General features: G+C 43.0%; 1 protein-coding gene across 1 annotated transcript in view; it reads right to left on the bottom strand.

The window, feature by feature from the left end:
* The window catches only part of ITGA9 (integrin subunit alpha 9), a 233050-nt gene that overhangs the window by 193916 nt on the left and 25969 nt on the right, over positions 1-13165 (bottom strand). Inside the window, exons 5-9 of the mRNA XM_075418633.1 lie at positions 11517-11584; positions 8777-8906; positions 7087-7172; positions 4427-4495; positions 1091-1228 (exon numbers count right to left, since the gene is read on the bottom strand). Of these exons, the coding sequence (XP_075274748.1) occupies positions 1091-1228; positions 4427-4495; positions 7087-7172; positions 8777-8906; positions 11517-11584 (491 nt within the window). The remainder of the gene's footprint in view (positions 1-1090; positions 1229-4426; positions 4496-7086; positions 7173-8776; positions 8907-11516; positions 11585-13165) is intronic.

Here is a 13165-nt window from a genome sequence, read left to right as displayed (position 1 = left end):
TTTAAAATGTCCAAACCTCAAAATAAAACCCACAATTCTGCAAGCCATTGGTCCTGCAAGTAATTATTTCTGCAGGAGTATAAGAAACTCCTACTAGCTTCTTGATTGTTTTATAAAAGATAAAAATTAACTCATGCACGCTCTCTCTGTGAGCAGGAAACATTGGCTATTATCTGCTTGGCATTCTGGACCCTAACCCGAGGACCCAGCAGCAACACTGCAATGTAAGAAATGGAACAGCTTGTGGATCAAACTGAAATAGTAAAGCTCATTTAAAGGAGGAGTCATAACAGAAAACAAAATTACACCAAAAGCAATTCTGAAGTCTCTCAGATGCTGCTCATAGGCCTTGTGGTGTATGTTAAGTCTAGTATAAACAAACTTCATACATTAAAGTTCACAAAATACTGACGAAGCAAGCCAATTTCATTTTAGTCCATAACAACTCCTCCTTTGAGACAGCAAGTTTGGGACCTGAACATTAAATATTTAAAAATACATAAGCAACCATCTTTTTCCAATAAACACAACATAAGAATAATCTTGTTTTGCTGTTGCAAGAAAGTTCAGACTTTTGCAAGACTTTTGTTGGGTCATGTGAAATCCAACAGTACCAGTTGATAAGAACTTCCCCTAAAGTCTATATATGGGCCATAATGTAAAGTTAACAGGAATTCATTTTCTGGTTTCTCTTCACAAGGTCTCCTAAATCCACAGACATATGTGTTCTGATTTGTAGGTCCTAGTGACCACCCAAAACACAAAGGAAACTCATTCAAAGCTGCTGACTCTTACTTGGTTTTGGCATCAAATTCACATAAAGCCACAAATACCACCAAGTTTCAACATCAAACCAGAAACTTTCCCAGACCTCCTCGAAAGATTCGCAGCTCTGTGATGAATGTGGGCTAGTGTCTTGGAAACCATGATACCAGATGATTTTTCCTTGACTTCATGCACTGCTAGAGACATCCAGAGCCCCACTAATTGAGACATCGAGTTTCATCATGCAGTGCTAGAAGGACATTAACGTTACCCTGCCGGACCCACGCCCTCGTCCCTTACCAAGACATCTCCTGGAGATACTCACGTTTCCTCTGTTGATATAGACTGTGACTTGACCCTCATCTCTGATCTCAGAAAACATAGGTGCTCCGACCAGCAGGTCTGACAACCCGTCAGAGTTCAGATCAACTGCACATAAGGAGGAGCCAAAGTAAGAGCCCATCTGCAACCAAGCCGAGTCACAACAAAGCATTCAGTATCTGCCCACACACAGGAGGAAGTCATTTAGGCGTTTGTTGGGGTTTTTTTAATTTCAAATGATGACTTGCTGCTTTATCACTCACAAGCACTCCTACAGAGAAAACTTAGGGGATAATTCTGGCAGGAATTAAACACTTTACTGTAACAGTGCATCAGCTTGGATGTTTCACCAACAGAATAAAATTTATACCCTGGGACACGCTTAAGTGAGACACTTAAAGAGCTTTCTTAGACTAGCTTTCACTTGCCAAATGCTTAAAACCAGGAAGGGACGAAATAAGTTTCCTAAACCGAGACCTGGCCAGTGATTATTCACGCCCAGTGCCAGAACTCCTAAAGCAACATGAAGTTGAGTACCACAGATCTTCTGGGGGTACCTTAAATAAATAAAGAAAAAAGAAAAATAGGCAAGGGGTAGGCTATCTATGAAAATAGGCATGTAAAATTACCTCTTGATTGTGAACTATCTTCCCCTGCTCTATCTGTATCCATTTGTATCAGTCACCTTCAAACAGCAGTACTGGCTGTGGGTTTTGATCACAGCCTTTTTGTCGCATACAGGCAGGTGAGTTGACACAGAAAGAAGACTTTCAATAAAAGCTTTTCAGTTGTTACACAAAAAACCTAAGCCACTTTCGATCTCCAGTCATCATTGCTTGATAAAACTTAATTGCTTAAATTTAAGAAATACATTAATTTCATTAGATAATTTTTGATACGGATTAACATTAAATGCTAACAATCTCCCAACCGGCACCCACATTAGGAATTTCAAAACACATTTAAACACAAACAAGAAACCAAAAGCAAGAGTGATATTCCACCCTTATTTCATCCACTTCTGCTAAGGAACCACAAGGCATACTTTTTGAGACCAACTACAAACCACAGACTCAAAAGCGACTTCCAAAGGAAAAAAAAAAAAGATACCGCTTCTTATTTGAATGAGAGCTGTTTACATAGCAGGAAAAACAGCTTACAGAAATAATTATTTAGGTTAAAAAGAATGAATCACATTTCTCACATGCTTTTACATTCCTCATTGCGCATCTCTGACCCACAGCCTTCCACACCTGAGAAGTTTAGATGCACAAGCCAGAGCTACTGGGCATGCTAGACGGGCAGCAGCAACCCTATTCTGTGCAGTCCATAACATTTAAAAGCTGCTAAATATATATAGTGGGGTGAGTTAAGGATAGAGTTTCAGCTTGTAATTCAGATTTTTGTGTTTGTGTGGGTTTAAGGTCAGACCTCAAACATCATTTGATTCCAGTTATTTTGTAGCTGAAGTTCCCTTGAGGATTTTTTATTTGTTTATTTTTTTAATCCACTAAGGTTTTAAAACAAATTTCTCATGGGTAAGGAGCGAAAGTTATGAAAAGCATTTCACTATGTATTCAGGCAGCTTTCAGGAAAAGGCTATTATTTACTTCACTGCAACATGGTACGTCTGCAGCGTGGGTGAGTTCATGGTGCTGTGAGAACCTGAAGTTTGCGCACTTAACGTTTGTAACAAAGCACTGCATTTTCTTTTTTCTTGTTTGCATTTGATTTCCTAGTTCAGCCTCCAGCAACAAAAAAGGGAAGAAAGAAACAGGCCTGCTTTTAACACCTTCCTAACAAGAATGTCAGAGCAATGAACTTTCACGCCACTGCGAAGGACGCAGCATTTTGTGAGAGCTCATTTCCAGGCAGTGCTCATTGCTGAGCATGTCTGGTTATATTCCAATCACAAAACAAAGAAAGGGTGATTTAGGGCAGCCTTCTCTTTAAAATAAAATTCTCATTTTGGATTTTAGAGGATTTGTAGAAGACAGATGCTAACAGAGAAGGAGGAGATGACAGCCTAGAAGTACTTGAAGGATGTAAATACTTGATTAGTTAAGTTACATATAAGAATAACACAATTAAATTGAAAAATGAAAGTTTTTGGCTGAGACCTGGAAAATTCCTGATAGCTCTGTTTATTAGGCTGAGGAATAGTTCTCCAGGAGCACATCCTTAGGGACATTAAAAAGTCAACAGGGAAATAAATTAACAGGAAGCAATCAAACACAGGAGATGCCTTGGATGAACTGGGAGGTCTTTTCCTTTCAAGATGTCTGCAATTCTGCTAGTGGAGAGAAAGACAAGTTTTGGAGAGGCCCTAATATACAAGTCACATCATCCATCTCCACATCCTTGCAGTTTTCCCCTATTCCAAGCATGTTTTTAAAGACTGCAACTGTGTTTTGTTGGGAAAAAGTAACAAAACATGCTAACACTCCCAACTTGATGACACAGTCAAACAGTTTAGATCCTTCTGAGGGTGGCAGATCTTCCTAGAGCCAGAAGCCACCACTAACTTTTTTCCTCTGTATTTCCTGTCCTTCCAGGAGAACACAGGCAACAGATAAAGGGTATCATTTCCTCGCTGTGTTATTCCTAATTAAGACATCTTTTTGTTGTTACCTACAGTCAGACATACTATCTACTTCTTTTCCCCTGCAACACATCTCCAGCAAGCTCCCAGTGAAGAACACAAGCTGTTCCCCACTCAAACACAAGACTGCACAGGGGGAGCTGGATCACGCTAGCATTCAGTAAATTTCATGGGAGGGAGTCGTTTAGCTATAAGACACCAGTGGTAAGAGAAAAATGCAGGCCTGATTCATGGTGGGAAGGGGGAAATCATCATCTCTTGAGGCAATGAAGCCGCTCCTCCACAAAACAGCTAACTCTAATATCCCCCTTCACAGCAGGACACAGAAAGACACATTGGGCCTTTGTGTATTAAACTAAGCTCCAGGCTACCCACATCTCCCAGTAACATCTACTAAGAGAAAATCTCTGCCATCTAGGCTCAGCTGGCGTCCCACCTCTCAGAAGGCGCTGCTACAGTTGCATAAGGCTAAAGAGAACCACTAGTACAATTTTCAGCAAGACCTTTAATTTCAGTCACATAGGCATTGAGTAAACATTGCAGTCATGACTGCTACAGGAGAAACGGCATACATCTGGTCTGCACAACAGGTTTAGCTCTCCTGGGAGGATAAGAAGGAACAGAAATTGCTTGACAACTCATGAAGCAGTGGAATGAAAATCATGCTCTGAGATGACCCTGCCATTATTTCCCCCTTCTCTATCCCTTAAAAGAAAACACATGTACGTAAAAGCTCACCTTTTTTCCTGAAGCCTGAAAAATCTTTATTAAAGAACCTGATCGTCTGTCAGTTCTGAAAATATAAACCTGAAAAGTGAAAAAAGAAAAAAGTTAACCAATACTAACTATGAAGCACATAATGGTGCAGCATTGGTGCTTTCTAAATAATATCTAAATGATGACCATGGCCATGGCTATTGACAAGATCCAATTTCATGACCACTTTATTGCTCAGTCTTCCTTTAACAGACAAAACATAGAGTTGTCTGTTTTGCTAATGAATCACAGGCCTCTTATCATGAGAAATGTTTGAATAGTATCTTGTCACCTACTTTTTTGGTGCACATGTGCGTATGTGCACATGCAAGTATTTAAAAGCATCTAGTAAAGAAACTTCTCAACTCCCAAACAAGCGGTATCTGGAGACTGCCTGGAAATGAGCAGGGCAAAAGGCTGAGAAGGCGTAACGCTGCTCCCTTTCCCTTACCCAGCCTTCCCTTCTCCTGCACCTACTGCACTGCAAACTTCACAATGCTACAGCAAAGGCCAGAGTAGAAATCCCAATTGGACCACCCAAGGCATTCGCATTGGTTCTGTCTGAATCAAACCTGTAAACCTGAAAACTACTCAAACATAGTCCACTCATTGCTTGTTTCCCCAGGAGAAACTGTTTAACCAGGAACTCTTGGGGACAGAAGTATTGATTCGAGTTCAGTAACAGATCTTACATCAAAATTTAAGACCCAAAACGCATAGCTTGCAGAAAGGGACTCCCTTTGGCAGAAAGGCTGGCTCAGTCAGCCTTTGAGACTCCTCCAGCATTTGACAGGCTCTCTCCTAGCAGGTGCTCACACAGTTTGCAGGACAGAGGATCCCTTACTTCCAAGGCCACGTGGCACAGCCAAGCGCTTGACATAGTTGAATATGTGACCAGTTATTAATAGATGGCGAGACAGAGTTCATAGCTTGTTTCTGCTGAGAACACAGCACAGATTTACTGCAGACAATTGCTCTGGATACACGGGACTCCCTAGGTTTTGCAATGGTGTGTTTGTAGCAGCGAGAGCACCTTGCCAGGTGTCATGACTCCAAACCCAGTCTTAACTAACAACATTCTCAGTGACTTTGGAGAAATGACTCAGTCTCGTTAAGTATCTTGGCTTTACCTTCAACAAAAAGGGTGTGACGATGCTAATTACTTTCTATCAGGGAAGTGGAAAGCATTAGCTTATTAAAGAGTGTGGAAAGCACAACAGGACTGCTCAGTGTAATGTCCTCTACTCAACACCTCTTATCGCCCCTTTGCCATGCATTCCTGCTACCAACAGCCCGTGCCAAGGGAGAATAACACGAGCTTTTGCAACTACAGCAGTAGTCTTTAAACTACAGGGCCAGCTGCTTTCTCATAGATCTCCTGTTAGCAGCTGTTATTTTCCCCCTCCTTGTACAGAAATTAAATCTGTTCCACAGAGAGCACAGGTTGGAAGAAAGGTGCATTGCAGCAGCCATAACAGAGCACCTGAGATAAGGAAATTGTGTCTTTCCCACGCACATGTACCCTCAGTAGCAACTGTACTGCTACCATATCCCGCACGGCCTAGTCACGCCAGACCACATATCTGTACCAAGTTCATCCTCTGTTTTTATTCCACTTTCCCTACTTGCACTTCTACACCCTGGTACACAGTTACTACCAAAAGCAATCTGCCTAAACCAAGGACAGTGTTCCTGGTAGTGGAGAACTCTCACTCCTTATTGTTATGACTCCGCTACAACTCACGTCCCTAGGGAAGCCAGTGGGAGGAGGGTGGAAGGGGGCTGCAGGACATCTCTACTCAAGAACATGGCAGCAGCAGGTCCTCAAATGATTGGATTTTGAAGAAAGAGGGGCAAAAGTAGATCCTTTATATCCCTTCCCTCCCTCTCCCTCGTCCCACTTCTCCACCTTTGGTTCAGAAGTGTATAAAGCTCACAGTGCTCACCCTCAGCCGGCTGCCCCGGCAGCAGTGCAGGAACCCCAGGCACACCTAGCTCACCAGCCATTTCCAGCTAGCCATTCACTTGCTTACATCTTTGGGACATCAAATGTACGGATGCCTACTGGAAAAATAATTCTGGGTTTTTTCCCTTCCCAAGAGACTATCACCAAGTTTTCTAAGTACAGCTGGCAGAAACCCAGTTTCTAATCCATTAAACATATTATGAAATTTTAAGAGGGACAGGAAATTGCCTAGTAAATGGCTTTCCATGCTATTAGAGATGGTACCCTGAAGTAAATACTGAAACAGTCAAATGTATGAAGAAAACAAGCAGAAGATAAACTCTCTTTTCCAAGTTCTTTCATTTCCAGGCAAGGTTTAAGTGATACCTACATGTTACAAACCCTACACAAAAGCAGTGTGAAAGAAATGTTGCCTGTGTCTCGCTAAAATAACTATTGTAAGGATTGGGTGGGAGGGAGAGGAAAGAGAGAGGTGAGGGATATGAGGCACCAGGAGGGACAAGTTGAGAAAATGTGATGACTTCATCAAACTACCTCACCTCTCCCCTGCTTAGTGCTCCAAAACTACCCTGTAAGCAAAAATCTCTTGGCTTCTCAGACACATGGGAACTGCATCAGCGTTACTTTTTTTGCCCTGTTGCATCCAACCACATTATTGTTCGACAAAAAGCCGCACCTTTCCGATGCCTCCATCCTGGGGAGCTCCTCCTACAATGTCCGTAGTAGTCGGCTGAGAGAAATGACCTGCTGTCACCGCATATCCTGAGCAGGAGATGGGGTGGGGTGGGAGAGGAAAGAGTGAATAAATAAATAAATAAATAATCATGAAAGGGAAGAGCCTAAGAAACAGGCCAGCCAGCTGGATCGCACTCCTTGGGTTTCACTGCTCCTCCTGGGCTGCACACTGTTAGCATTCAACAACCACTCTGCTCAGGATGCGCCAATATTCCGCTCAAAAGCTCACGGCGGTGGGAAGGGACGGTCTGCCCTACAGTACTCTTCCAAAAGCTGAGAGAAGAAAGGTGTGCATGGAGCTGAGCGAGAGACACACGAAGCAAATACAGGGAGAAGATCTGTCACCGCAAGTCCAGAAAGGGAAGTGGTAAAAGAGGAACAGGCACACACAAACAGAGCAAAGAGACCACATTGTCACAGAGAAAGTATCACATCAGAGAGCGACAGCCCTACATCAAACAGACAGAAGTGTCCTCCTTTGGCTAAAATCACTGCCCAGGAAGTCTTGGAAAATGACGTGCCTTTTTGGTCAGGGCAGGGGGAGAGTGGAGGACAGTAGGCAAAGAGGTCAGAGAAGTTACTGGCTTAAAAAGATTTTTGTATAGGCAAGAAGATAAATGGGAGGCTAGATCAAAAAAAGGAGGACTGTATTTGAAAGAAGATCAAACATTCACTCTTATTTAATACATTGAAATGATATATAATAACTACAGAGTGGAGCGCTGTCCTTCTAAGGCTGTCTTGTCTTTGCCTTGCTCTCCTGCTGCAAATGATGAGGCTCTTGTCGACATGGTAAACACTATAATTCAGGTCTATCAGTGGCAAAACCTATTTATGTCCTTAAAAATATATTTATGTCCTATCTATGTCCTTAAACATGTATACACTCCTCATTTAGCTACTGCCAAGCAGCATCTTCCAAGTGGTATTTTTTTAAAGACTAAAGGTTAAGGGGAAAAAGAGAGGTCGGTGCAAGTCTTTAGTCAAACAATATCAAACTACTGACTGTTTGAAATGCCTCTAGGTCTCAACAGTCTTAGGCACCAGGGATTAGGTGGAAGCCTTTAACTTTAGTTTCTTTGGGACATTAGCTGGTTTTAGAGCAAGTAAAGCCAATTAAATTAAAGATTACTCAAACCTGTAGCCAATCCTTTCACTTTCTGTTGCCAAAGGCTCACTTACGTGGTGCTATTTTTGTTGAAATAAAAGTATATCTGCAATATACATTCTGTAATTATGTGTTGCACCAATTTTAAAGACACGTGTAAGCAGACACACAGCCTAACTAATGACAAATAATTTGTCCGTCACGGGGCAAAAGCAGAAATATAGGAGGCCCACTACCATCCAGCCTGCTTTCAGTCAAAATGCATCTTCTGTATCAGTAAAAAAAATTATAGCAAAGGTTTTTTTAAAACAAGCAAATAAAAATGGGATATTCTGGCTGCTGCTTTGCTTGCATTTCTTTCCAGGTAGGTAACCTTTTAATTCAGACATTCTTCCTTTCACACTTTTCATAAAAATACTTTACACCACCCAAAAAAAATAGGTATCAACTTTATAGCAACAAAGCCTTAAAATATGTTGTTGGACTGATCCATTCTCACAGTGAGCACCAGAGAGCTGCTTACCAAGGTATGTGTACCGCCTGGCTATTACAGCATCATCGTTCAGCTTGTAATATGTGTTGTCAGTGAGATTCAGTACTTTGACAGTTCCTGTCCAATAATAAGATCCTGGTGCCCCCATGATGACCAGCTCCTACAACAGGAAAAAACAGAAGGGTGTGGGGGAAAGGATGGGGAAAAAAATAAATTACAATCAAAACTGGACAAAAATTCTTGCTTTACACAGTAATGGAGAAAGGACAGGATATTAACTTAAAACACAAATTATAATTCCATCTACAGCAATCTCTATTCTGTGTGCATGTATAGAGTATTCTTCCCAAACATGGAGGTTACTGCACGCAGTCTAGAAACACATGGTCTCCCCTTTTATGGTCCATTTCTGCTCAGCTGTTCTGCCACTTCAGTAGAAGACCTTCCTCACCCTTCAGCCTTACTAACCATCAAACTTATCCCTGCTATCACAGTCCTCCCAAAAATCTCTCTCCACCTGCTGCCTTCCCCAACCATCCTCCAGAAGACCTGAAGACAACCACTAAGTTACAGAAGCAGCCCAGCCCACCCAGACCCACCACTCAGCTACTGAACATGCCCCAGTGGTGGCTGACATGCTATACCAACCAGTCGTGAAGGATAGAGCACAAAGGTTTTGATTTTACAATTATGAAGCTAAAGAGCTGCCATGCGCTCAACGAGCAGGGTGTGCATCACATCATGGTTGGAACATTTTGCCCTCCTCTGTCATCAGATATGTTTTGCTCTTTGAGAGATAACCTGGCTATATTTCATTACAGACACCCACCATGATTTAAGATTTTAAAAGACTAAAAATCAGGCAAAGTTTGATCCAGCATTCAAAGGTAGGTGCTCATGGATAATGCTTTTGAATCAAAAACAAAGGTAACTTCACATGCAAGAGAGACTGCAATAATGTTGCCCAAAAGCATCCAGCTTTCTTCTCCCAAGTAACTAGCGACAGGACGAGATGTGATGGCCTCAAGCTGCGTCAGGGAAGATTTAGGTTGGATATTAGGAAAAATTTCTTTACTGAAACAGTGGTCAGGCATTGGAATGGGCTGCCCAGGGAGGCGATTGAGTTACCATCCCTGGAGGTGTTCAAAAAATGTGTAGATATGGCACTTCAGGACATGGTTCAGCAGGCTTGGTGGTGTTGGACTGATGGCTGGTCTTGATCTTGGAGGTCTTTTCCAATTTTATGATTCTATGATTCTCGTGGGGAAACCTTACTCCTGGATGCAGTTTTAAATACCTCCAGCAAGGGACAAAATTAAGCCTGGGAAGTATTAATCCAAGGTAAGTTCTCCATCCCTGGAGAAGACACAAGGACAGCTGCCTTGCCTCATGTCTCTGTTCAACGCAAGGCCATGGGTGAACTCCATCGTTGTGAGAAAATGCTCCTGTGCCCAGGATCCTTTCGGGTGACCAGTTCCGGTCGGGGGAAGACATTAGACAAGGGATTTTTCCTAAGACGCAGTGACAGGACTGCAAACCCAACCAAAGAGCAGGACGTGCTTGGCAATAGCTTTTTTCCTTGGGAAGGGCCATGCCCTTGAGGTCAAGAGATCATTTACCGGCAGGAACGACCAGCATCAGCAGCGCTGAATAGACAGTAGGGGCTTGCCTGTTTGACCCAAAAAGCCATTTATCTGCATTTCCTGCTCAGTGAGCTGCCATCAGGCTGAAGCACTGAAAGTTCAAAGATATCTTTTGAACTAGGGTAGCAAAGGAGAATTTAAAGCATGGGAACAGAAAAAGGCTGGAAAGAGCAGACAACCAGGAAACAGCTGCTGCTGGCTGAACAACCAGTTATCAGACAGTGCCACTGCAGGAATGTTGCCTGCCATCCCTGTTTACTCAGAAATCACCTTCTGCCATTTTAGAGAGGACACCTTTATTCTGCTTATATCAGCCTGGACAATAAAGTCTGCAGACCAGTGCACATATAATTAGGAGTGAGTATACATTTGACATGACAGTAACAAGGACACTGACACTGAAATAGCTTTTTGTTTTCTCCCTTAAAAAAAAAAAAACCTAACCAGTAAATACCCCACTGAACCCTGAAATATTACAAAAAAAAAATCAATACATACATAAGGGAACAAATTCACCCTTGACATAACTAAAACATGGCTGACAGACTTCTGTCCAGGAAAGAATATGGTCTTGTATTTAGAACAGCTCTGGACCATGTATTTTACCATGCTATTTTTTCTCCATCTTTTTGAAATTAAGAACTGAAGCAGAATTGAAAAAAAAGTGTTTATCTTATGTATGTATATGTATGTGTACGTGCATATAAATATTCATATAGATACACATACCCACATATACACATACATAAACAAAACCATTCAGGGAGAACTGCTTTATGTCATCACTTAAAGCAGAGTTAATGTTAGACACAGAAACATCTCTATGCAAGTTTTGGGATGTACACACCAAAAATATTCCCTGAGGACATTTCCCAGAGTCAATTCACTCATTCTTGTCCACAGACCTTGAGACACATGCATGTGACGTAGGAACCACTGGGCAGGCGCTGTGCAAGATGCAGGTGTCCAGGAGGCCGGACAAGGCAGGAGGCTGTGTGCTGGCAGGAAGGGACCACGCTCCGTGCTCAGCCTGCTGTCCAAGCCGTGCCCAGGGCTCCCCTCCCGGGGCATGCGGCAGAAGAGCCACTCACCAACCCCATCCCTTCCGTGAGTGCATCGCTGCTCACCTCGGTGAAGAAGCCCGCGATCCCCGCCTGGCACGAGCCATGCTCCTCTCCGTACTTCTTCTTGTACTCTGGATGGGAGAAGGGAACAAACCAAACTGTGGTCATTCCTGGCATGGCACACGCTCTCCACCTGAGCCATCGGCATTGCTGCATATGTAGCCTCAAGGCACACTAGAATGCAGAGCTCCCAGGTTTTACTGATGGATCTGCCACCAGTGTGCTCCATGGCAGCATCCTCCCCCACATCACGAGGAAAGCAAGAGACCTAAAACCAGGGGGACATTCAGCATGCTGCCTAGGAAGCCATTAACGAGCAGTATCGCAGTAATGTGACGATAACAGCAGCAGTATCACCCTGGTAAAGGTGCATCAGCAGACGACCCTGCCTCCAGCAGCTAGATCTGCACAGCTGGGAAAGAGGGGAGCGAAAGGCGGTGCCCATGCCTGCATGCCACCGAAACTGTGCCAGTAGGTTTAATCCCCAGACCTGTCACCACCTCAGAGAAGTAAGTGATTCCCCCCTATAACGACAGTCACCAAAGTCCCCGTAAACACTTCTGGTGGAGGGATGCTTCAGGACACCGGCCCCCAGCGGGAGGCGGCGAGTGAAGAGAGGGCACTGCGTTCCCAAGTGATCAGACAACTGCCTCATTTGAGGGATGCTCAGCTCTGCTGCTTTTCATGGCCACCTGCTCAGAGCTGCCGGTTCACAGGGGACCCAAGCAGCACCAGTATAGCTTCTGTTTCTGTATTTTACGTAGCAATTTTTCCCGCCTACAGAACCTGAGGAGTTTTTACTTTATCTTTTTGCAGAAGAGGAAAGAAGTATTTTTAGAAATACATCAAGTCTGGGGCAGGGGGAAGGGAGGAAAGAGGAAGAAAAAAGAAAAAAAAAAAGAAGAAAATCACTTTCCATCCTGCCTTAATCCACACATTTTGACTTAAGGAGCATTTGAAACTTAGAGCTGGATCAGAACTTTTGCAGGTTTTTTTCCAGAGCATTATTTTCAAATATTTACCATACTAATGAGTGTCCAGCTTCAGCATGTTGCCATTTCCTATATGTTACACTAATTCAGGCTCCAAAAACATTCACCATATAACCTGGTAATTTTGAATTTACTTCCCCCCCCAAATAAACACCATTAAGTCATTGCTAAATGATAAATATTTTAATTAAACCAATGAGCAAACTGCCTCTTTGGAACCAAGCAAGTTCCTTTTGAACTGCACTTTATCGTACTGAAGACCAAAAGGAATTCATTACACACTGCTGCCTTCCCTTATAATTTTTTCAAAACAGTATGTGTGTATATATACGTAGATATATACACACACATACACAACCCCATTTCCCCTTTATGAATTACATATGGTTTCTTCCTAACATCTTAAGGATGCTCATATTTTAGGGAATGTGCTGAGGTCATACCAGTTGCACAGGGAGAGGTTTAATTGGAGAGACGAGGCAGAACAGTGACTTGATCCACAAATTACAGCCCAAATGCCTAACGTCCTTGGCCGAGGCAGGGTTCTGCCAAAGCAGATGCGTGCCGCAGCAGACCAGGAGGGCCAGAAGCACACTTGGGTTTCCTAGTGGGAATGCACGACTACAGTTCCCCTGAAAAATGAAGCCCATATTTGCTCAT

This window comes from Opisthocomus hoazin, chromosome 4, assembly GCF_030867145.1.
Source record: "Opisthocomus hoazin isolate bOpiHoa1 chromosome 4, bOpiHoa1.hap1, whole genome shotgun sequence".
NCBI classification, from domain to species: Eukaryota; Metazoa; Chordata; class Aves; order Opisthocomiformes; family Opisthocomidae; genus Opisthocomus; species Opisthocomus hoazin.
The sequence above is the reverse complement of the archived record's forward strand: the minus strand, read 5'-3'. Positions and strand labels throughout refer to the sequence as shown.